This window comes from Myotis daubentonii, chromosome 2 (assembly GCF_963259705.1).
Source record: "Myotis daubentonii chromosome 2, mMyoDau2.1, whole genome shotgun sequence".
Taxonomy (NCBI): domain Eukaryota; kingdom Metazoa; phylum Chordata; class Mammalia; order Chiroptera; family Vespertilionidae; genus Myotis; species Myotis daubentonii.
In genome coordinates this window covers 8,580,635-8,604,152 of record NC_081841.1, presented here as the reverse complement: position 1 = coordinate 8,604,152, position 23,518 = coordinate 8,580,635, and the positions used below count along the sequence as shown (strand labels likewise).

The following is a 23,518-nucleotide window of genomic DNA, read 5'->3' as shown; positions in this document are numbered from 1 at the left end:
TATGAACGGAGGTTTTCAACATTTACCGAGCAGCCTGAGAACCCGCCACGCGGAGGACACACTCCGTTCTATGGGGTGGCAGCTCCTCAGCTCAGGGCTACAGGAAGCCGAAGTTGGGAACAGGTTTCATGTCCCTTATTTTAACTTTTTGTTCCCTTATGTGCACATGGTCTCTGCCACCTCTGCTTTGTTTCCTGAAACTCGCAACTCTTTCAGCACAAAGTGGTTTCTGTCTTGGAACTCAGCGAGCTGTTTTTATGTTGGAACAATTGTTAGTGTTCTCTTTGTTTATAGCTTTCTTCAGGCTTCCCCAGTGGACCCAAGTGGCAGCCATCCTCTCTGGGGGCCCTTGGAACGCTGAGCCCACGCCCAGGGGTGGGAAGGTAGGAAGGAACAGACCTGTGGGGAGTTCAAGGCCTATCCAGTTGATATAAACAGCTTCTCTCAAGGAAGCAGTTACCTGTCTGTGAGGATGACTCAGATTATCCTCAAAGGAATCAGTAACTAGGTCTTAAGGAGATCATTTTGCTTCTATTCTAGAATCCAGTGCTTGACCCAATTATTCTCAGCCACCGTGAAGATTTATTGATGACCTATCATCTGTAAAGCAGAAAGATGTGTGGGCTGTTATGGACTGAATGTTTGTGTCCTCCCAAAATTCATATATTGGAGCCCTAATATCCAATATGATGGTCTTTTGGGAGTGGCATCTTTGGGTGGTATTAGGTTTAGGTAATGGGGACAGGACAGGGGGATGAAGAAACAGGGCAAAGACCAAATAGACATTTCTTATTATGAACCACAGTGTCACAGGTGGGAATAGAGGGGAGGACACGACATTATATGACCCCTCAGCACCCTCTCCTTTCTTTATCCTGAGGACTAATTGCTCGGCTAGTGTCTGTTTTCTCTACAGGACTGTCAGCTTTATGAAAAGGGATTCTGATTCTCTAAGTCTCCGTTTTAGCCTCCAGAGGCCCAGCACCGACAGTTTACTGTGACTTTTAATGTACTATGATGATCCATCATCCATTGGTGTAGGGCCTAACCCTGGGCCTGATCATAGTAGGCTCTCGGTAGATGTTTGTTGAGTGGGAGGAGGAAAGACTGAAGTGAGCGGTGGCTTTAGTTGTGGTGGCCTGTGAATGGAAGCCCCTTAACCCTGTCCCCAAGACTGTCCCTCCCTGAGGCTTGTATAAGTCAGGACTCTTGTGGTAAGTGTCAGGAGCCAACTCAAACCAGCTCATGGCAAAGGACTTCTTGGGTCATATGACTGGCATGTTCAAGGGTGCGGCTGTCCGAGGCTACCGTAGGCCCTAACGGGATCAGGGCCCAAATGAGGTTACTGAGCCCCGTGCGACTTCCCACCCCTTGTTTGGTTTCCCTCAGCGTGTTGGTTTCGTTCTCCATGCAGTGGGAAAGGTGGCTACTGCCAGTCACAAAAGGACAAGCTTTGGTTTTACAATCTAAAAAGAGCGAAGTCCCGCCCTAGCCCGTTGGCTCTGTGTTTGAGCATCGCGCTATGACCCAGGAGGTCAGGGTTCCATTCCAGGTCAGGGCACATGTCCGGTTGTGGGCTCGATCCACAGTGGGGGGCGTACAGGAGGCAGCCAATGATTCTCTCTCATCATCGATGTTTCTGTCTCCCTCTCCTCCTTTTCCCTTCCTCTCTGAAATCAATAAACATATATTTAAAAATAAACTAAAAAGAGCAAAGTCCTTTTCCCTCCCCAGGTCTGCATATCAAGTCTCAGGCAAGACGCTGATTAGCCCTGTTTGGGTCGCATGTCTAACTCTGGCTCAGTTACGATTGGCCAGTCTGCATGCATCTGCCGCTATGGTGGGTGGCCCCCATAGAGTTGAGTGGGTCCTCCAGAGGAAGGCACGCATGCCAGTCATAAACATGCATGTAGGAGCTCTTCTTTTCAAGCCCAATAATATTTCCACCTGCCGCATAACTCCTTTGTCAGTGACGTCTGATAAAATTGGGAAGTCTTTGATGTTGGAGGAGGGTCCTTTGGTCAGGGACAGTTGTGCAGGGCCAGTTTAAATCCCTTTCCCGTGCAGAGTGTCGATCTCAGGGAAATACCTGTTGTCTTTCGGACTTGCACATCCGATAGTCAGCCGGCTACTTGTGGTTTTCCGGAAGGAACGACAGATATCAGACGCCCGCGTTTCCACCTGTTAATTTCGGGCAACCACATAACCTGTACCAACCGAGTCTCCGGTCTTTCCTTATTTAACTTGCTCATACTTCTTTTCCTTGTCATTGATCCCTCAGTGTAGATACATCAAATGGTGCGATGCCACAGCTATATTTTACATAAAGTGCCTTGATGGATGCGTTCTGCTGTTATCTTTGTAATATGCTTATTAACAATCACTAAAGCAGATATTATGCCTGCTCTTACAAGTTTGCCTTTACGTGTTGCTCCACGGTGCTTATCCCACTTACCTCTGGCTGTGTAACAAACTGCCCAAAAACTTACTTTGCTCATAAATACGAAATTTGGGTGGGGCTTGGCAGTGACAGCTCCTCTTTGCTCCACGTGGGGAGGGCACGCGGGGCTGGACGATCCCTTTCCAAGGTGGTGTACCCACGTGGCTGCCAGTTGGTACTGACTGTCACATGGGCCCCTTCCTGGGGCTACCCCCCAGGATGGTGGCTGGGTTCCCAGAGAGATGGTAGAAGTTGCCAGTCTCTTGGGGCTTGTGCCCAGAAACTGCCATGACACCACTTCCACCATGTTTTTGGTTCAAACGGTCCTAGAGGGCACCCCATTCAAGGGGAGGGGACATGGACCGCACCCATTGGCAGTTGTCGTAGAGTTTTTGGCTACGTATCTACCACAGTGCCTCACAACAGAGCCTTTTGGGCACCTCTTCTTTTCCTGACAGACGGACTTATTTAAAACCTAAACATGGTTGATGTTAAGGTGCTCATCTCACATACTTTTTGTAGTTGCTTTGTTTCTAAATTACAATGGTAGGTTATAACACACTGCACATGTTGAGATATTGCTGTGTTTTTTCTGTTGGTAGGACTTTTCTGCATCTAATTAATTTATAGTGGCTTGAGAGACTGGTCTGAGATAGTACTGTCTCAAAGGGAGTGAAAAAGCAGGTGACACACTGGGAAGACCGCAGGTTGCTGCAAGCGTGGGGCTTTCTCTGGAAGAGCAGGCAAACCAGCCTGATTTATGCAGAACTGAGAGAGGAGTGAGACGTTCTGTTGGTCCTTTCTTCCCTGCTTAAATACATCTGTTGCATGCTATTTTTTTAATTTCAAGTTTGATGGATTGGTCGTGTGATGTACTTGGATTAAATACTTGGGCTAAAGCATCTCATATATTTGTCCATCAACTTCACTTTGTAGCAGATTTACATTCCGTCTGGGGTGCCAGATTGAATTCAATGCTTTCTTAAAGCCTGCAGCCTGACAAAAAGCATTCCCCAGTCAGCATTTTTACCATCCTCAGAAAATAAGCATCTGCAGCGAAATGATGCAGCCTCCAGTTCCTTTCCTGGGAAGAATCCAATTTGGCTTGTGGGGATGATGATGTGGTTGGTCAGAGAGCTGAGGAACCTGAGGCTGGAGCCTGGCGCCGGCCGATGCTCCAGCCTCGAGCTTTCCTCTCCCACCCTGCCTGGGCCATCCCACCCTGCCTGGGCCACAGGAGGGCTGGTTTGATGCAGTGGATTTGTGCTCTGTGTGGGGGTACCTTTTGTGTAATCAGCATTTCAACATGTCTGTGCCTCCTGTGGGAACCACACACTTTCCTAGGTTTGAGAATTGCTTGGTCTCAATTTCTTGTCACCCAGTGTTCACATGAAGGAAACTCATAGGGATGGTGATGAGGGAAGGTTGCTTTAATTATTTAATATTTAGAGGATGGCTCAAAGGAAGTGGATTTTCAAAGCTATTTAGTGCATGTATTAGTTATCTATTGCTGTGTAACAAATAACCCTCCCAATTTATTTATTTATTTATTTTTAGACTTTTAAATTGATATTGAGAGAGAGAGAGAGAGGGGAGAGAGAGAGAAAGGGAGAAACACTGATGTGAGAGAGAAACATCAATCAGTTGCCTCCCGCATGTGCCCTGACCAAATCGAACCCATCCCTTTGGTGTACAGGATGATGCTCCAACTGAGCCATACTCACATCCCCCAAATTGAGCAGCTTAAAACAACAACCACAAGATAAAGCTTCTCTGGCTTAGGAATCAGGGAGCTACTTAGCTGGTGGTTGTGCTCAGGGTCTTTCATGGGGCTGTGTTCACGGTGGTGGCCAAAGCTGCAGTCATCTGAAGGCTGGACTGGAGACGGATCCACTTCCAGGCTCACTCACTTGCTGGCTGTTGGCAGCTTAGTTCCTTGCCATGTGGGCCAGTGCAAACTGGATGTTCTTTTGACATGACAGGTGGCCTCCCCCAGGGAGTGTCTTGAGAGGGGGTGGGGAGAGCACAGTTTCTTGGTCGATGAATATGTGTGTGTGTGCACGCGCGCGTGCGTGCGTGCGTGTGTGTGTGTGTGTGTGTGTGTGTTAATTCTCACCTGAGGATATTTTTTCCATTGATTTTTAGAGAGAGTGGAAGGGAGGTGGAGAGACAGAGAGAGAAAAATTAATGTGAGAGAGACACGTCGATTGGTTGCCTCCTGCATGTGCCCTGACTGGGGCTGGGGATTGAGCTGGCAACCAAGGTACGTGCCCTTGACCAGAATTGAACCTGAGACCCTTCAGTCCGTGGGCCAGTGCTCTAACCATTGAGGAAACTGGCTAGGGCTGAATGTGTTTTTATGAGACTGACGCACTGCCCACTGCACCAAGAGGGCCGTTTTGAATGCGTTTTGAAAAACTTAATCTTGAACATGACACCCTGTCATTTCTGATGTATTCTATTTGCTAGAAGTTAATAACTAAGTCCAGCCCACACCCAACACGAGGGAATGGAACGCCACCTCTTTGAGGGAGAAATATCAAAGAATTTGTGGACATATCTTAAAACCACCACAGTTCTGGGCACGTGGTAGGTACTCAATAAATGATTAGATGTTATGATCGGCTTAGCAGACAAATTCACTTCTTGCTGAGTCCATTTCTAGGCAGCTTTTAGGGACACCCCAATTTTTTTTATTAGTAATTTAAATTCTTTATTGATTAAAATATTACATATGTCTCTTCCCCCCACCCCATTGACCTCTCCCCGGCCGTTCCCACCCCCAGCACATGCCCTCACCCCCCTACTGTCTGTGTCCATGGGTTATGCTTATATTCAGGACACCCCAATTTTATCAGGTGGAAGGAATTGGGGCTCTCCAACAGAGTGGATTTGGTACCCAGGAGACCTCCACAAAATGAGGATTCTAATCTTTCATTTTCTATCAGGAGGGAGGGAAGATTCTTCCAGAGATCTCCGTAGCGCTGGGTCAGTCAGTCCAAAGACTTTAGAAGAGGAACACACCCACTTAAAAATCACTTCTCTAGACTGAGAAGTTTCTCCCCCCGCACTCGGTGCAGTGTCTCCTCAGCTGGGGAGGCAGGATGATGCACAGGTACTGCTTGGACCAAGGGGCAGAGCATGTCCTCTGGGCAGGGCCCCAGTTCCACTCACCCCCAGCAATTTTTTAAAATATATATTTTATTGATTTCAGAGAGGAAGGGAGAGGGAGAGGGAGAGGGAGAGGGAGAGGGAGAGGGGGAGAGAGAGAGAGAGAGAGAGAGAGAGAGAGAGAGAGAGAGAGATATCAATGATGAGAGAGAATCATTGATCGGCTGCCTTCTGCATGCCCCTACTGGGGATTGAGCCCACAACCCAGTCATGTGGCCTTGACTGGTCTCGAACCCGGGACCCTTCAGTCCGCAGGCCAATGATCTATCCACTGAGTCAAACCAGCTAGACTCGCCCCCAGCAATTTTAAATTCCAAAATCAGATGTAATTAAAAAATAATGTATTTATTTCAGAGTATAACCACAAATTTGGACAAGAGAAAAAAGCAAAAAACAAAAAACACAAAGACTTCTGCAAATCTTAGCACACCACCGATGACATTTAGTAAGGCTTCCTTTCTGTAGTATGTAGGTTTCTATTTTTATATGGTTTAAAGAAGTTGCAACTACAATTTCATATCCTGCTTCTTTTCACTTCGCTTTATTATACATCTCTCACCATATTTTAGAGTTTTTGAGAGCTGTATAATTTGAGAGCTGGATGTGCCACAGTTCACTTAACTTGATTTTTCTCCTTTTTTTTCAATTAGTTCTATATATAATGATGTTTATTATAGTCTGCTGTAATTATTTTTTGCCCATGCTGTTTTGCCTTTTAATTTTTACCAATTTCTTTAAAATAATCTCATTAATCCCATTAATTAGGTACAGGCTAGATGGGTGTACCTGGAAATGTTGAACTTTCTTGTCTGGGGAATTACTCTGCTACTTCTGAACCTGAAGAGCCTTTCTTTTATGAAAGTACTCCCTCTTCATCTCCGGTTTCTATATGGCTTTTAAAAAAATTTCATCTGGAATTAGATTTGTAGTATGATATAGGGTCTAAAATGAGATGCATTTTCTTTTCCAAATTACTAACCAGTTAGTCCAACGTTATTGATTGCATGGTCCTGCACAATCTTTTCCACTGGTTTGTGATTTTTTTTAAAAAATCACCTCCTTCTTACTTAGAATAGGGTTTGTTTCTGGCCTCTTATTTCACTGATTTGTCTATTTTGCACCAATAGCTTTGTAATATTAAAAAAAAAGGAATTAATGAATTCAGGCCTTGGCTGGAAGAGGAACTTGGTCCAGCTGGGAACAATGAGATCTGCTAGGAGGGAAGATGGATAGGATCTCCAGCAAATGCAGCAATGATCTTCATAGGAAAAAAGTACTTCTCTGTTTGAAGCCAACTATCTATAATAATAAAAGCCTAATATGCAAATTGTCGCCTCCTGCGGTCGTTTGCTCGCTATGATGTGCGCTGACCACCAGTGGGCAGCACGGAACATGGCAGGTGTCGGTGATGCGGTGCTGGCAGCAGGCGGCAGTGGAGGTGCTGCCGCCCCGATACACCCTGATGAGAGCGGGTCTGCAGTGGGATGGTGGAGCAGGTGAGTGGGGGGCACCAGGCCAAGGTGGGTGTGAGCGGAGGCCTGATCGCCCCACTGACCGTCCCGCAGATGGAGACCAACGGCGGCGGGGGGGGGGGCGGGGGGCCCGGCCCCAATAGATTGCCCCACAGGCGGGATGGTGGAGCAGGTGAGGGGGCAGCACCAGGCCAAGGCAGAGTGCCAGGCGGGGCTGCGAGGCTGGGGGTGTGAGCTGGGGCCCCGATCTCCACAGACCACCCCAAGGACCCCACCCATGCACGAATTTGTACACCAGGCCTCTAGTTAATTTATAAGAATACCAGGGACATTGCTCGGACATCTCTAATCAGCTGAGCAAGAATGGAACCATGTCTAACTGAACACAAATAAGGCTGGCAGGTGTGCTGATGGAATTAACAAGTTGGCAGACGATGGGAAAAGCAGCAGATGTCACATATTCAGGCATCAGTAAACCATGTTACAGCACCTTGAACTTTTATTGGAAAAGGGGCTCAGCCAGTCTTCAGTAATCGGGTAGGCAAGATGTGTATGAAATTATGGGTACAGTCCTAATTAAAATACTTATTTGAAAAGGTTTTGAAAAGGAAGGGTGGTCGGTTTACCTGTAATCTGTAGGAGACACAGTGAACCCTACACCCTGGGAATGGGGAGAGACCCTGAATGTAGAAGGTTTAGCTGTGTGCAAACTATGCCAAGTATTGTCATTGGGTAAACGCCTCCTGCCTTAGCTGGAGTCCCATTGTTCTAACTCTGCCAATACTGGAGGGAGAGGCATCTGCAGATAAGGGGGTGGGGCAGGTAGGGAAGGAATGTGAACCTAAGCCAAGAGAATGGTCCCAGAAATAGGCTGCGGGGCCGGAAAGCCCAGGCCCCTCACATTCTGAGTGGCTGCAATGAAGGGCTATAAGAATCAGTGAGAAAGCATCACTTACAATCCCGACCTTGAGAAACCACGAGTGCTTTATGTACAATGCTTTCCCATGGCTTACTCAGAACAGGACTGCAATGCCTGATGGGAGAGTGAAGAAGCGAACAGGTCCCTGGTGAGGAAGGACAACGAAGAGCCAGAATAGCTAAGGGAGCTGGAACGAAACTCATCATTGTTATCATGCAAACGCATTTATAAATGTCTCCGCACAAGCTGAGCGGGCTCTGTTCAAACAGCAGGCAAACCACCTCCAAAAGCAACCCACGGCAAGGCAGGAAGGTGCCAAAACTTGATCTGCCTCGCCAGGTGAGGCACCGTTCAGGAAGCCAGGGGGCAGGTGGAAGAAGAAAACAGACTAAAGATGAACCAGGGAGCAGTCCCGGAGAGAAAGCAGGACTTCTCTCAGGGAGCGCCTGCTTAGCTAAGATGCTATCTCTGCCTGATGCCAGCCCGCTGGGACCAGGACCATGAGCCCAGCTCCCCAGGGCCCCGGCCCCCTTTCTGAAAACAGAGATGGGGGCGAGGAGAGGCAGTGTTGTGAGGTGGGACAGGCTGCAGCAGACAGGACTCCGGCTGGGGCCCTGGGAGTCACCCAACCTCTCTGAGCTGCTGTCTTCATCAGGAGTAATAGTCCTACCTGCCCTAGGTAATTGGGATTATTAGAGCTTTTATTGTAAAGAGCTGCCACTAACCCTTATGCAGATGAGGATGGGTTTCATCTGTGAGACCTCCACCGACAGGCCCGTCTGAAGAGTAGACCAGAAGGAAAAGGAACCGCTGGGCACTCGATGGGGACAGACTGAGGCCAGCCTGGTGCTCGGCGATAATTCACTTGCAGACAAACCCGGCTGTGGGAGGCGACTCCTCCTGGCAGAGGATGTCCTCTGGACCCCACCTCCTGGGCACTGTGGACGCCAACAGGAGGGGAGGAGACCGCCGCATGGCCGCCCGTAGCCCTTACGTGCGCTCTGTGTGGCTTTGGTGGGGCCACTGCAGTGATCCCAGTGGCCTCTGGCAATCACACACGGTGGGAGCACGGTGCTGTGGGAAGGAAGGCCTGGGTGGGAGAGACCCGCACATCACAGCTCCTCCTTGTTGCTGTTGAGGGGCTGGTCCAGAGGCCCTGGAGCCTGGGGCTGGTCTCCTGGCTCACGGAGGCCAGGCCACTGGCCACTGTCCTCCCTGCGCTTGCCCGCAGCGGCATAGTCCTGCAGGAGCCCACTCTCTACTCGGTGCTGCCGGAGGCTTCCGGTTCCCACCAGCCCCTGCATCCTCAGGTATCCCTGCTGGCAAAAGGGTGGCAGCTTCTGGCGTGTCAGGGCGAACAGGAAGCAGGACTCTAGAGAAAAGCGAAAGGAGATGAATGAGTCCGGCTGAGAGGTGTGGGGCGAGGTGCAGGAGGACCCTCCATCCCTGAGCCTGGGAGCTGACTCTTCTGGGTGTCTCATTTCTGACCGCGTGGCCATGGAACTCAGCCACTTCAGTCATTCCAGGAATCGGCTACCCCAGCATTTGGGAAGAATGAGGCTCCAAAATGAAAGCAAACCGCAGAGATGACTCAGCTTCCAGAGACGGGGCCAGCAGGATGCTCTGCCCGGGCCAGCCTGGGGTGGGACTCCGTCCCCTTTTGAGCTCAGAGTTGCCTGCAAAGATTTCTTCCCTCGACCATATCTGAGTGGCAAGTGCCAGGTGCGAGCCCTGCTCTCAGCGCTGCGGGGTCACGAAGACAAAACGGGTCAACGGCGCTGTGATTGACCCTCCTCTGTGCCACAGCAGTTGGTGGGTCAACCCGGCCGATGAGGCAGTCATGCGGGTACTTGTTATTTAGAAATAGGAAGAAACACCAGAAAAGCTAGAAGCTCTTCCTTCTGGAGAATGAGAATGGAGGTGGGAAAAGGCCTTGTAGCCAGGTATTACGTAACTTTGATTTAAAAAGCTAGAAAGGATGAAACCTATGGGCTCTGTTCTGAGGGACTGAGACAGGATGGAAAAATGGAGTGAGTGTCAGAAAACCAGCTTGAGTCTTTCATTTCACAAAATGGGCAAACGGGTGGGCAAAAGTAGGTTTACAGTTGTTCGAATGTCAGACAAGCAGGTTATAATTATTACAACAGCTCTATTAACTCCAAAGAATGTCACAGTGCCGCTGTACTAGTAAACCTACTTTTGTCCACCCTGGTATTGCAAAGAATGTTGGGAGGCCTCCATGGGTGAGCAGGCTGCTACACAAATATTATTTCCCACTTTAGTTCTGACTTACAGCACAGGGGGTCCCTGACGACCCTCTCCGAGCAGGGAAGACAGCAGGCGTGAGGGGAGGATGGCGGAGGGGCAGCAAGGTCGCCTTTTGGCAAGCACCCCCTTCTTTTTTTTTTTTTTTTTTTAAATATATATATATTTTATTGATTTTTTACAGAGAGGAAGGGAGAGAGATAGAGAGCCAGAAACATTGATGAGAGAGAAACATCGATCAGCTGCCTCCCGCACATCTCCTACTGGGGATTTGCCCGCAACCCAGGTACATGCCCTTGACCGGAATCGAACCCGGGACCCCTCAGTCCGCAGGCCGACGCTCTATCCACTGAGCCAAACCGGTTTCGGCAAGCACCCCCTTCTGATGATGCGCATCGCCCCTTCTGCAGGGGCCGGGGGCAGAGCAGCCCAGCACACCATCTAAGGGGGCGGGAGAAGGCCCGCCCTCTGCCAGCTGGTCCCCTGCCAGGTAGGATTCTTCCGAGTTCAAGGCACTGACCGAGAGTGGCCTGTACTAGTGTCTAGGGAGCGGAAGCCAGGAGGCTAAAGGGCCAGTGATGATCCAGTCGTAAGAGCCAAGACTCAGGGTGGGAGTTCCCTAACAGGCCCGGCATCCTGTGTACTCCTGAAACCTCGAGACAGGCAGGGGCTTTGTAGCTGAGGTCAGTCCTGTTCCATGTACTTCATGTGTAAGCCGACAGTTTGCAGAATGCTAGTACTCTGCTCTGTGACTCTCCTCTGTTGGAGCATTTACATGTATGTGGACGATGAATTTAAACTATTGTTTTAAGCCATCTCTCTCAATGTACACATTCACATTTTTATTTCAAAGTGGACCGAGGATGTCACCCGGGATGAAACAAGGACTGACCGCCTCTCACCTAATTTGGTACGAATAGTACCTTACATAATACAGATGCTTAACAGATGTTTGCTGTACCACAGCGATAGTGTGCAGTTTGGCCCCAAACTCACAAGTGAGGCCTAGTGGTTGGAAGTCATCAGGGGCAATCCCCCCTGCCCTCCCCTCCCGATGGGTCTCTACCATCTCCGTCTTGGGGGTTCTTTGCCTCCTAGTTTACCCACTGAGACCCAAGCTTATCTGAAGGTCTCTAAACAGACCCCCCCGCCCCCCCGCTCTAGCCTCACCTTCCTACCCCTAGGCTGCTCACTTTCCCAGGCCCGGCCTGCTGACGGCCAGCAGATGGCCCACGTCCAGCCTGGGTTTATGCTTTTCTTAGTATCTGGCTCTGGGAAGTTTCCTAATTTTCCTGCCAGTTCTTTATTCGGCGTTTTCAGGCGTGCTGTCTGGGAGGGGTTTCTGTGAACACCTCGTCCACCACGTTGTGGGACACGGAGCCCTGGGTTTGGGTTTCTAGCTGTGCCTCCTGGAACCGCTCAGGGCATGATCTCTGGCCTCTTCCCGCCCTCTAGCTCAGTCCCTCTGTCGTTCGGGGCACGTAAGTTACCTGCGTAGAAGCTTCGCAAATCGGTGCCCAGACAGTTCTCCAGGAAGCGCCTCAGAGGCAAGATGTGGCTCACGGGGGCGGTCCAGTCTGTCAGGAAGTCCTCCAGGATGTGGTGGATGGCCGCGGGCCGCGGCAGGGGCCAGTCTGCAGGGCGGAACCTCACCTCCTGCTCTGTGGGGGAGAGGCAGGGCCGCGTCAGAGCCCAGCAGCTGGCTTCCCACCCTGGGGTCAGTGGCAGCGGCGTGGTTCCCGCACCTTCCCAACGCCTACCCCGCTCACTCATGCCCGTGAGCTCGGCTCTCCTGGGACACCTCTGCGCTGGCTGCGGTCTGTTCCACAGCCATCCCCGAATGCTTGGAAGGTTAGCATGAGGAAGCAGGACAAAACTAGACTTGTCCCTTGTGCTATCAGAGGGCAGAACTCAGACCAACCACTTGAACTTGATGTTTCTCTAAGGCTCACGTAGACTGAGGTCTATTATGGCTGCTTCCAAACTGGTCTTTCTGTGAGGAGGCTCGGGTCCAGCATCGGAAGGGGTGTTAGAGCTCACCTAGTCCGTCTCCCACCTGTTGTGGGTCCCCTCTGTGGTGTCCCTGTCAGATGGCTCAGGCCATGACCCAGCCACCCCTGTACTGGGAAGTTCGGCTCTAGGAGGCCGCCCATTCCACTGTGGGACAGCGCCGATATTACTTGCTCCTTCTATTGGATACACACCTGCGGTCCTGCCACTTGGACCTGTTGATACCACCTCTGCCCTTTTCAGATCATCCTCTTCCAAGTGCCAGCCCTTCAAGTTCTGAAGCAGGAGTTGCGTTCCCGGGTGGTTCACCCCTTGGTAGCTACTCTGCCAGGCACCGTGCTGGCACTCTGTATCTATCATCTCATTCATCCTCACACAGGAAGGAAGGGACTGTTTTTATCCCCATTTGACAGAGGAGGAAGCTGAGGCTCAGAGAGGTTAATAAACGGTCCAAGGTTGCACAGCAGGCAAAGGACAGACCTGAGAGCACCTCCCAGCTCTTCTGCCCTGCACCGCTCCACTCCCGCGTTAACCGCTTCCAGTTCCTCTCCCTGTTCCGTCGAATCGTCTCCAAGTCCCCCCTCCCCACTCCACAATCAGCCTCCTCTGGAGACACACAGCAAGACTGCGTCCCTCTGCTCTGTGGTGCCTGGAGATCATGCCGCCCCATGTGTGCCTGCCCAGGTCATGGTGCAGGCCAGAATCTGGGACCGGCACTTATCATTCTTGGACCTCCTGTCTCGGGCCGAGTCCCCAGCGGTCCTCCTCTGTCAGCGGAATGCTGTGGGAGGGACTCATGGTGACCCCTCGATCCCCAGTGGGGCCCGAGTGCCCACCTCAAGAAAGCCCAGGCGGGAGGGAGTGCAGAGCCAGCTCACCGGTGGGGAGGTGCCTGTAGTAGTAGATGACGGGGTGCAGGAAGTTAGACTGCCAGGCGTCTTCCGTGTACCCCACAGACCGGTCATAGAAGAAGACGTCCTTGTCGGGCCCAGAGAAGTTTCTGCCGTACTCCATGTTGATGACGAAGAGCCCGTGCCTGGCCTGCCTGCCGGTGACTGCCTCCAGCTGGGCCAGCATCTGCATGGGGAACTCCTCCAGGTACTCGAATGCTGTGCCGTTCCTGGGACCAAGGCAGATGGGAGGCGAGACCCTCAGTGCTGCGGCAGAGGCGAGGCGTGTGCACGTCGGCCTGTGTGTACGTGCCCCTCTCCCTCCAGGAAGTGACAATCAAACAGCACACGGACTCTGACCAGCCCCACACAGCTCACGTGGATGTGACAGCCGAGCCCTGGGACGGGGTGCACGCCTTGGTATGTTCAAGGGACAGGAAGAAGGCCAGGGTGGCTGGAGTGGAGTTGAGGGGAAGGTCCGGCGAGGGGGGTGGGGAAATGGGTGGGGCCAGGTCAAGGAAGGCTTGTGTAAGCCACGATGGGAACACCTGGTTTCATCTGGACTGAGGGGAAGCCCCGGGCCCACTGAGTACTGAACAGAGATGAACTGGTGGGACTTGTGTTTTAAAGGGCCACCCTGGCCATGCGCTGAGAGCAGACCGCTGCTGGACCAGTGCTCGTGAGAGATGCTGTGGTCCGGACCAAGGGGCAGGGCAGAGCTGTGCGGGGAGGTCAGTTCTAGATAACCTGAAGGGAGAGCTAACGGGACTTACGGGTGGTCTGTGTGGTGAATGGGTGTGAAGGGGAGAGGGTCAAGGCCGACCTGAACTTGGTGTGCTGCCGCACTCCCTGGCTTTGGGCCCGCTGTTTCCTCTGAGAGTTCTTCCTCTGCTTCTCACCTGCCACCTGTCCTTGGGGGGCCTCTCTCCAGCCCCTCTACAGTTTCCTGCTCAGGAAGTGTCCCCTTACACTGGACTGAGAAGGAGCCAGCTTGGCCCCAGCCCCAGGGAACTCACGAATCTCACTGGTGTTGCAGTTTACTGCTCATCTACTCGGTGCCAAATGCTTTCTATGCATTACCCCCACTTTACCCCCATTTTGTAGGTGAGAGAAAGGCTCAGAGAGGCTAACTAACTGGCCCAAAGTCACACAGGTAGAAAGAGGCACAGCCTGGTTCACACCAGGACTGACTGTCTGCAGAGCTGGTGGTGTGATTTCACTGATTTTTCTCCAGAATAAATCCATCTCCCCTACCCTCACCCCTGTTTCTCCTCAGGCTTCATCTTAGGAGGGAACCACTGGGCTATTCCACACTTGGGAAAGGCAGGGGTGTGACGAGGGTAAGGTGAGGCGGCGAAGGGGCAGCATGGTGGGGTGGGTGACTCACTCCTTCAACAGGACGACATCGGCGAGCACACTGAACATCTGGTAGAGCCCAGAAGCCTCGTTCACGCGCCGGAGGACGGAGCTGGTCAGCTGTGTGATGGGGTGCTGGGTGGCGGGCCAGGCGACACCGTGGTGGCGCTGCTCCAGCAGCCGGTGAACAGCACGCACTGAAATGGCCAGAGGGAGGGAGGGCATGCTGCACTTAAGGATTTATCCTTTTCCTGGCCGATGTGGCTCAGTGATTGAGCGTGGGCCCATCAACCAGGAGGTCACGGTTTGATTCCACTCAGGGACCTGGGTTGTGGGCTCCATACCCAGAGGGGGTTGCAGGAGGCAGCCAATCAATGATTCTCTCTCATCACCCATGTTTCTCTTTCCCTCTCCCTTCCTTGCTGCAATCAATAAAAATACATTAAAAACGAAGAATTTATCTTTTGCCATCAGGAGGGACATAAAGTCCCCATCAACGTCTCTAAACTCCATACACACTGTACCACGACGCCCAGAAGATGCCTTTAGAGCAGGATCAGCACGTGGTTTCTGTGAAGGGCCAGGTGGAAGCATTTTCGGCTTGGCAGAGGCTGTCACGCTACTCACTTCCGCCTCTGCTGTGCAAGCAGCCACAGAGGACAGCTAAGTGAAGGGGCGTGGCTGAATGTGGTCCCCAGGCCCGTGTTTGCCCCCTGCCTTCGCCACCTGCATAGGGAAGCCCCGCAGCTATCACCCCATACGTGGTGTGCCAAAACTGGACCCAGCGCCTTCCTCTGCAACCTCTCCCCTCGCCTAGTCCCCGCTCCTGCGGGAGACATCCCAATGGAAACTCTTTGCTCCCTCTCCTTCACAGCCTAAACCCAATCTGTCACCGAGTTCTATTTTGAAATGCTTTGTATATGTATGTCAGGCTAGAAAAGCAACCGCTGTCTAAAACAACAGGAGACGTTTTCTGTGTGCCTGGGGCTGCCGGATACAGTTGCGAAACTGGGGCACCGCACACAGATGCCTGCTCTTCCAAAACGAATCAACACAACATCCAAATCCAGGAAAGGCAAGGACACAGCAGTTCAGGTGACAGGGGACTCGCTGGCCCACAGTCAGAGCGAGGCGTGCAGCCTCACCAGACACCTGGCTCTCTGGAGGAAACCGCCGTGAAGCTGAGTTTTGCAAAAGGTTGAGGAATTACACGGCTAGAGAAGTTTGGGAACGGAGCCCTGACAAAAGGAGCACACATGTGAAGAAACAAAATCTTCAGAGAGCCTGGCACCTCTTGAGAAGCAGGCGAGGGGCCAGGCTGGAAGGGCGAGCCGGTGTTGGCTGCGCAGAACTCCGAATGCCGTGCTGGGAGCTGGAACTCCCTGCGGAGATGGGGAACCACTCAAGATGTGCGAATAGAGGAAGGATACAGTTGTTGTTTTTATTTGCTTTTGTTTTAAAAGAAAGGTGGTTTTGGTGGGCACTCTGGTAGGGAGGGTACAGAACAGAGACGGGGGATGGGCAAGGCTTCCAGCAAGTCCTACGTCCCAAGCAGTTCCGGTCTGTGCCGCCCGCCCAGCTTTTATCTTCTGTTGCTTCACTCTGCCTTACTGTTTGCTACTTGTCTCCCTCGGGGCCTGTTTCTCAGATGAATGATGAGCAAGGTCTGGGCAGAATGTACTGTGTAGTCACCCGTCCCTCCCCCAGGAGGGTCCTCAGTGAGTACTGACCACGGCAATCTGTGGCTACACACCCACGTCTGTTTCTCATTTGCCTGAAGCTCTGCAGTTCGCTGTGAGCACCACAGTCAGGCAGATATGGATTCAATTTCCATCTTTGCCATCCACTGGCTGGGTGACTTTGGGCAAATTACTTAACGTCTCTGTGCCCATTTCCTTATCTGCCAAATGGAGTTGAAATAACAGGATGTGTCTCATGGGGCTGTTGTGAGCTGGAAGAAAGGGGCAGAGGACAGAGGGAGCAAGAGGGGCGGGGTGGTGTGTGCCAGGAGAGCGGGTGCAGGGAGGGTGCCGGGCATGGGAACGGTGATGAGGGTTTCTTACTGGGGGGACTCGGCTGACGAGACACTCTTCTCATTCCGTGTGTGTGCGTGTGCATGTGTGTTCAATTTCCAAATACTCTGCTTTACAGACAACTAACACTCTCTCCCTGGTGTCCTTCTGACAACACATGTGGGGTGCAAAATATACTGTCTGGAAATCAACAGTAAAACATAACTACCTTTCTCTGCCAAACTGGAAGGATAGTGATGTGCAAAAGTGAGCATTAAGGCAGTGCGAGGCATCCAATTAAACACAGAAATGTCAGAATGCAGGGTGCAGGGCCTCATGGTGTTTATGACAGAATTAACGGGCTCATGTAACACCTGCCACGCAATAAAGCACCCATCCCACAGCCTCCCCAGAGGGCGGAAAATTTATACCCTCAGTACCTAAGGCTCCAAAAAGGAACGAATATAATCCAATTGTAATTCTTTTTTTTTTTAAAAAATATTTTTATTGATTTCAGAGAGGAAGGGAGAGGGAGAGATAGATAGAAACATCAATGATGAGAGAATCATCGATCGGCTGCCTCCTGCACGCCCCCTACTGGGAATCAAGCCCGCACCCTGGGCATGCGCCCTTGACCAGAATTGAACGCGGGACCCTTCAGTCCACAGGTCAATGCTCTATCCACTGAGCCAAACCAGCCAGGGCTCCAGCTGCAATTCTTATTCAGATTTGTCAGTGCCCAAAAACTGCGTGTGATGCTTCACAGCTGCACGGTCCCAGGTATGGCCTTGTCTAGTCCTTACCACAGTCCCGCGAGGGCAGGGGCCTCCCCTCACTCCCACCTCTGATGTGAGGGTACCCCACAGAGGCTTAGAGAGGTTAGGAAGCTAACCTCTGAGGCCACCCCACGGGGGAGGAACCCAGGTTAACATTCCTCAAGCTCAGCGTTCTCACCAATACATGGCACTTCACCCGACAGGACACAGGCATGTAACATGCACCCCAGATGTACATACTTTTATACCTTGTTGGATGCTTTTCTAGACATATCCTCAGACCATGGAACCTCATTGCTGTCTGCCCCAGACTCGGAATTTATGACAGTCGACTACTGATGAGCAATCCCTTGAAGGCTGCTGGAAACCTGAGTGTGCTTCCCGAGCCTGGGGAGGTGGGCTCACCTGTGTATCGGAATCCATGGATGAAGCCCCCAGCAGATTTCCGGTAATCCACAGAGTGGCTGGCCGTACCCAGGACAAAGAGACCACGGCTTCCTTTGGACTCATAGCTCGGTCTGACCAGTGGGTACTTCTTGCTGAACTCACTCCCTGAAGACAGTCTGAGGGACCTGTGAGCAGAAAGTGTTGTTAATAAAAATTGCTGCTGTGTGTGAAACACGAATTACAGGCCTGGCTCTGAGCTAAGTGTTTTATATTCCTTACTAGAGGCCCAATGCACGAATTTGTGCACTGGTGGGGTCCAGCCGGCCCGGCCCCCGATCAGGGCGGATCGGGGCTGGGCCTGTCAGGAGAAGGAGATGGCAGGAGGAGACGGTAGGAGGTTGACCGGCCGGCCTGCCCTGATTGGGGCCCAATCAGGGATGGGGCCGGCCAGGGGGAAGGGGTTGTGGGGAGGTTGGCCGGCCGGCCCCATCCCTGATCGGGCTGGTTCACTGGCTGCAGTGGGCAGCATAGCGACCGGTAGTCCAGAGTTCCAGTCACTGGCTTTTTATATATATAGATTGCATTTAAATCATACCATGCATGACCCAGGAGGCAGGTATAATCATCTCCATTTAACAGATAGAGTAACTGCGGCTCGAGTTAAAGATGTGGTGAGTCAGGAGCAAGGTCAGGATTCAAGCCCAACTCACGGCTGGGCTCTGGGCTAAGACTGGGCCTTGTGTGACACAATGGGACAGGAGGGTCTGGTTCAGACCCTCGAGGTTCTTGTCTGCCTGTGCCCTGACCAGAAGGGAAGTGAGACTCTGGATGGATTCTTTTTTTCCCCCCCAAATATATTTTATTGATTTTCCACAGAAAGGAAGGGAGAGGGATAGAGAGCCAGAAACATCGATGAGAGAGAAACATTGATCAGCTGCCTCCTGCACACCCCCCACTGGGGATGTGCCCGCAACCAAGATACATGCCCTTGACCGGAATCAAACCTGGGACCCTTCAGTCTGCAGGCCGACGCTCTATCCACTGAGCCAAACCTGCTAGGGCCCACGTAGTTTTCTATATTCATCCTCACAATAGGCCGATGAAAAAAGAAACCATGATCCCCATTTTTGTGATGAGAAACTGGGGCCAACCATGGTAAAGCAACTCTCCCAGCACTCACAGATTTGGTAAGAAAGAACCTCAGATTGGCCCCAGAGCCTGTCCTCCTGACCACCATACTGCCTTCCAGCAAATTCACCACCTGGCCCTTGCCTTCCCACCTCTCAGGCGGAAGATCACAACAGACAAAGACTCGCTGCTGCCGCTGCTCCGAGGAGGAGGGCCTCAGGGCCACTTGGGACCCTTCTCAGTGGACAGAGAGCGCACACCCGGGCGGGAAACCAGGCAGCATCCACATCTAGGCTGAGGACGGAGGCCTGAAAGCCTGGCACTGGCACTGCCGGACGGGGACCGCTGTTCCCCCAGGGGGCGTCAGAGGAGTTTGTATGAGATCCCATCCCAGGTACCTCCTCACTTGGACTCACTTATTGAAAATGGAGAAATCGAACTTCCAGCCCAGGCAGCGGATGACGCGGTCGTAGGCCACGCGCATGGCAAAGTTGTCGCTGTCGTCCTGGGGCAGGGGGATGGCCTCGGCACTCTGGTTGCTTTCCTCCAGGTAGAACTTGAGGGTGATGTGGAGCTTGCCCTTGGGGTCCTTCACCACCGCCAGATCCGCCAGGTCGGACTCCAGCAGCCCGTCCAGGGACTTCAGCTGGTAGGAGTCCAGCAAGCCGTTGTTGACAGCCCTGGCCCACGGAACATGCAGGAGAGAAAGGAGTCTGTACGGGTACGAGGGGCTCGGAGGGTGAGGCGGTCCCTCTAGCTGGGGTCAGGGATGGCTTTAGAGGGGCTGGAGGACACGGCACAGCAGGGCGGCTGCGTGGCATACCTGAGGTCTCCTACGTAGTGGGTGGCCCAGGACAGCCGGACGCGGGAGCGGCTCAGCATGTGGACAAAGTTGGTGACACCCAAGATGTTCTCTGCCGTCTCAAAGGCCGAGTTCCCTCGGCCCAGGATCAGCACATTCTGACCCACAAAGTCCTCCGGGTCCACGGACACAGACTCGTAACCCTCCACGTACTCGGAGCCGGGGAAGTCCACCAGGTTGGGGACTGACAAGCCGGTGGCGACAAGAAGGACGCTGCAGGTGGGGAGCGAGGGGAAGCTGGCTTAGTCTCTTAGCTACCAGACACTAAGGAAAAGTCACTTTTTGGACCTGCCGCCTGGCTTGTCCACCTGACTCAAACTGCTGGCTCCTAAAAGAAAACAAGACTATTCATTCATTCATCTGATTACGGATCCATCCCAGTAGACGTGAGACTTTACCCCTATCCCTCATTGAGCTCACTCCAGCGGACACAGTTTCCTTTACCCCTTACTGGGATTGTACCAAATATGAGAATTTGACTGACAGGAGAAGGTAGCACCATGAGAAGTCAAGTAATTCATCCAATTCTGAACACAGCAGTCAGACCAAGTATCACCCTCAGTGATGGGAAGGAGACCTGATGTTCCTACTTTCCCCTTTCTGACTTGCTTGACAAATGCAGACATCTGTTGAGGCTTAATCTCTACCAGACTCGGTACAACATGTTTTACGTGTCATCTTACAGCTCCAAGCAACCCTGATTGACATTAGCTGGCCTGCTTTACAGGTGAGGAGACACAGGCCCACAGCTGGCGTCCAGAGCTCCAGCTCAGCAGGGCCAGACTCGACCGCAGATCAGCAGGATGCCCAAGTCCTGCTCTTTATATTGGTGGGTTTGCAGCGCTGTCGAGGGCGGCTGGGGAGCTGGATCCTGCCAGCCTGCAGAATGATTTGATCGCAGGGGGGTTTCAAAAATCGAATTGGGAAAAAAAATCCAATTGGATGGCCTGTAGAGGGGCATATGCAGCCCCTATCACTGTGTCTGCTGACTCTTGTCCACGCTGCTCATAGCTGACTCCCCTACACCGTCGCACAGCTGTTTAAATGCAAGGGTCAAAATGGCTCAGCCTTCTTTCCCTGGGCTGTCAGAAGCAAGGAGCGAGGCTGGGCCTCTGCCAAAACATAGGGGAAGATGAACTCTGATTGAGCACCTGCTGGGAGCCAGGTGCTCAGCTAATGGCCAGGAAGTGAGAGGCAGTCTGGTGCAGCTGGAAAGAACAGGGCTTCGAGGTCAGGAAGATATGAGCTCAAACTGCAGCTTAAAGGCTGTGTGGAGCTTTGAGCAGTGGCAGTATCAGTAATGTGGCCAATGAGGTTTATCCGAGGCACGATTGTTGCTAGTGGAACTTTTCCCAATACAAAAAAGAAACAAAAGAAAAAAGCCGAGTGACACAGCACCAATTGCTGGTCTTCTCTCAGACGCAGTTCTTCGTCTGTGAGATGGGAATCAGTGACCCTCTCCCATAGGCCCGGGTGAGGCTGCAACAGCGCAGTACAGTCTAGTTTGTGACTCTGAATCTGGGCTGCCTACAGGACATTAAGCTTCCTCGCAGGCTAAAGCTGAATGCTGGCAGCACTGCCTGTAGGGCCTCCGCACTCTTGTTCGGTTCTGAAATCCCACTGGGCCCCTCTAACACTTGCTAGATCCAGCATTTCCCAGCCTGTGTTTTTGGGGAACACTAGTTCTGGGAGATGTTCTACAAACGGGTTGTGTGGGTACCTAAGCTTAGGTAATGCTAACTACCCGATGTTGCTTTCTCCCATTCCTCCCCCACCCACCCGCCACACAGGAAGTGTCAGTGCCTCCACGAAAGGCCCAGCTTCGGGTGAGCGCCGGACCCCGTTCCTTACCTGCACCTGTATTCCTGGCCCTTCTGGTCGGTCAGAACGAAGTAATGGCCATTCCAGGCCCGCCGATCCTTGTCCAGGGTGACGTGGGCAATGGCTGTGTTGTACCGCACGCGGAGCCCCAGCCGGCCTGCGAAGTCGCCCAGGTAGCGCACCATGTCGCCGGCGTCGGGGAAGTAGGCCTGGGAGTAGCGTCTGAAGAGCAGCCGAGGGTCATGGCTGAGCAGAGAGTTCCAGTCGTGGCGGAGGTTGAACTCGGCGTTGGTCCTGCCCGTGTACCGCTTGTTGATGCTGATGAGCTTGCGGTGCCGCGGGTAGCGCGTGAAGAAGCTGCCGGGCCCCGAGGCGCGCTCGAACACCACGTAGTCCCGCGCGGCCCGCTGCAGGAAGTAGGCCATCTGCAGGCCCGCGGGCCCCGCGCCCAGGACGCAGTAGTCCCGGGGTGCGGGCGCCCGGGCCTCGGCCGGGTGCAGGGTGAGAGCCGGGCAGAGAGCCATGGTCAGGAGCAGCCCCGGGGGCCCCCACACCGGGGCCACCGAGAGGCCCATCCTGCGCCGACCAGCGGGGTGAGGCGCGGACCACGGTTGGCCCGAGGCCCTGGGAATGAGTGAGGACGGGGCCTGCCAAGAGGCAGAGGCTGGCCTGGGCGCACGCGGCTTTTGGGGTGGAGCCAGCACCAGATCTCAAGGACTTCTGAGCTCATCTGCTATGGTTTCAAGCTTGGATCTGGAGCTCCCTCCAAAAATCCCCAACCCCTCGGTCTCCTTCAGGGCCCCGGTTCCCGGGGGCGCCAGCCCTCTTCTTGCCATGGTGGTGAGAAGGTGGGTGCTCCCCTATTTTCTCCCTAATCTGAAGGATGACCAACAGCCCTCGAGCCCTCCCCCGGCTAGAGCCTGGGGGCATGTCTCTTCAGCCACAGCTCTGCTCTGGGGCTGGAGCCCGAGGAAGGCGTGGCCCGCATGGACCCACCCCGGCCAGGTGCCCGAGCCTCCCCGGTCACGCGACAGAGATGCCCAACACACCTGCTGCCACGCCGGCGCGAGGCCGCCCTCCTGCTGGCGCGCACCCTCTAGGAGGCGCTCCCCGCGCGTGCGCAGTGCCCACGACCGCGGCTCCGGCCGCCCCGGCCCGCAGACCCTACCCCCTACCGAGGGCTCGCCCCTCGCAGCCGCTCCGCCGGCAGCGCGCGCAGGGAGGCCGGCAGGGCCCAGCCCGCTCGCGCCGCGGAGCCGCCCCGCTCCTCCCCTCCCCTCCCCTCCCGCCGGGCCAATGGCAGGGGGCGGGGTCACGTGCGCGGCGCGCCGCACGCCGGACGGTGGGCCTGCGGGGTCCGTAGGCGGCGCGGGGGCCTGCAGGTGCTGCTTGGGGGGTGCGGTGCCCGGGCTAGAGGTCCCCCCCAAGCCCCCGGTGCGGGCCCTTGTTTTCAGCTGTGCCTTTTCACTTGGGAGGCGCGGGAGCAGATTATTCCTGGGGGTAATTCCAGCTCTTACATTCCACCGTGAATGTAGCTAAAGCCCAGTTGGCTACCCAGGTTTGGGGACTGGAAACCAGGTTGGTGAAGCCAGGACAGAAAAACCAATTAACAGGTTTTTGCTACTGTGGACTAAAAAAGGGATTCTACAGAAAGTAACTTCACAGGTTGATCTGGTAAGTTCCTAACTGGCCAGGTCAGGGTGCATTCTTTAGTAAAAGGTTTCTCTGCCTTAAGCAAGCCGTCCATTGTTTCTGTGCATCTAGGACTAACACACCTTTGAAATGCCTTTCAGACCCCTTAATCCAAACCCCCATCTAGAGAGCATATACTCTTAACTATCCTGTATCTTACTTTCCTTCCCCTTTAATTCCAAATGCATAAAAGCTGCAAACTGTCATTCTGAGAAGCATTTTTCTGTCTGTTGAGATCTTGCTTCCAGGCATAGCCTTATAAAAATTTACAGGTTTGAAAGTTCTTACCTGGCCTTCGCCAGTTTGGCTTGGTGGAT

At 53.1% G+C, this 23,518-nt stretch overlaps 1 protein-coding gene across 1 annotated transcript; it reads right to left on the bottom strand.

Annotated features, from left to right (window-relative positions):
- Nucleotides 1-5,925: 5,925 nt before the first annotated feature.
- Nucleotides 5,926-22,757, bottom strand: FOXRED2 (FAD dependent oxidoreductase domain containing 2). The gene is made up of 8 exons (XM_059681658.1): nucleotides 21,540-22,757; nucleotides 19,650-19,901; nucleotides 19,243-19,506; nucleotides 17,717-17,883; nucleotides 14,555-14,720; nucleotides 13,156-13,397; nucleotides 11,758-11,928; nucleotides 5,926-9,374 (listed from the first exon to the last, which is right to left on the bottom strand). Exons 1-8 carry the CDS (start codon nucleotides 22,082-22,084, stop codon nucleotides 9,115-9,117), a joined length of 2,067 nt encoding a protein of 688 aa, XP_059537641.1. The 5' UTR covers nucleotides 22,085-22,757; the 3' UTR covers nucleotides 5,926-9,114.
- Nucleotides 22,758-23,518: the final 761 nt, after the last annotated feature.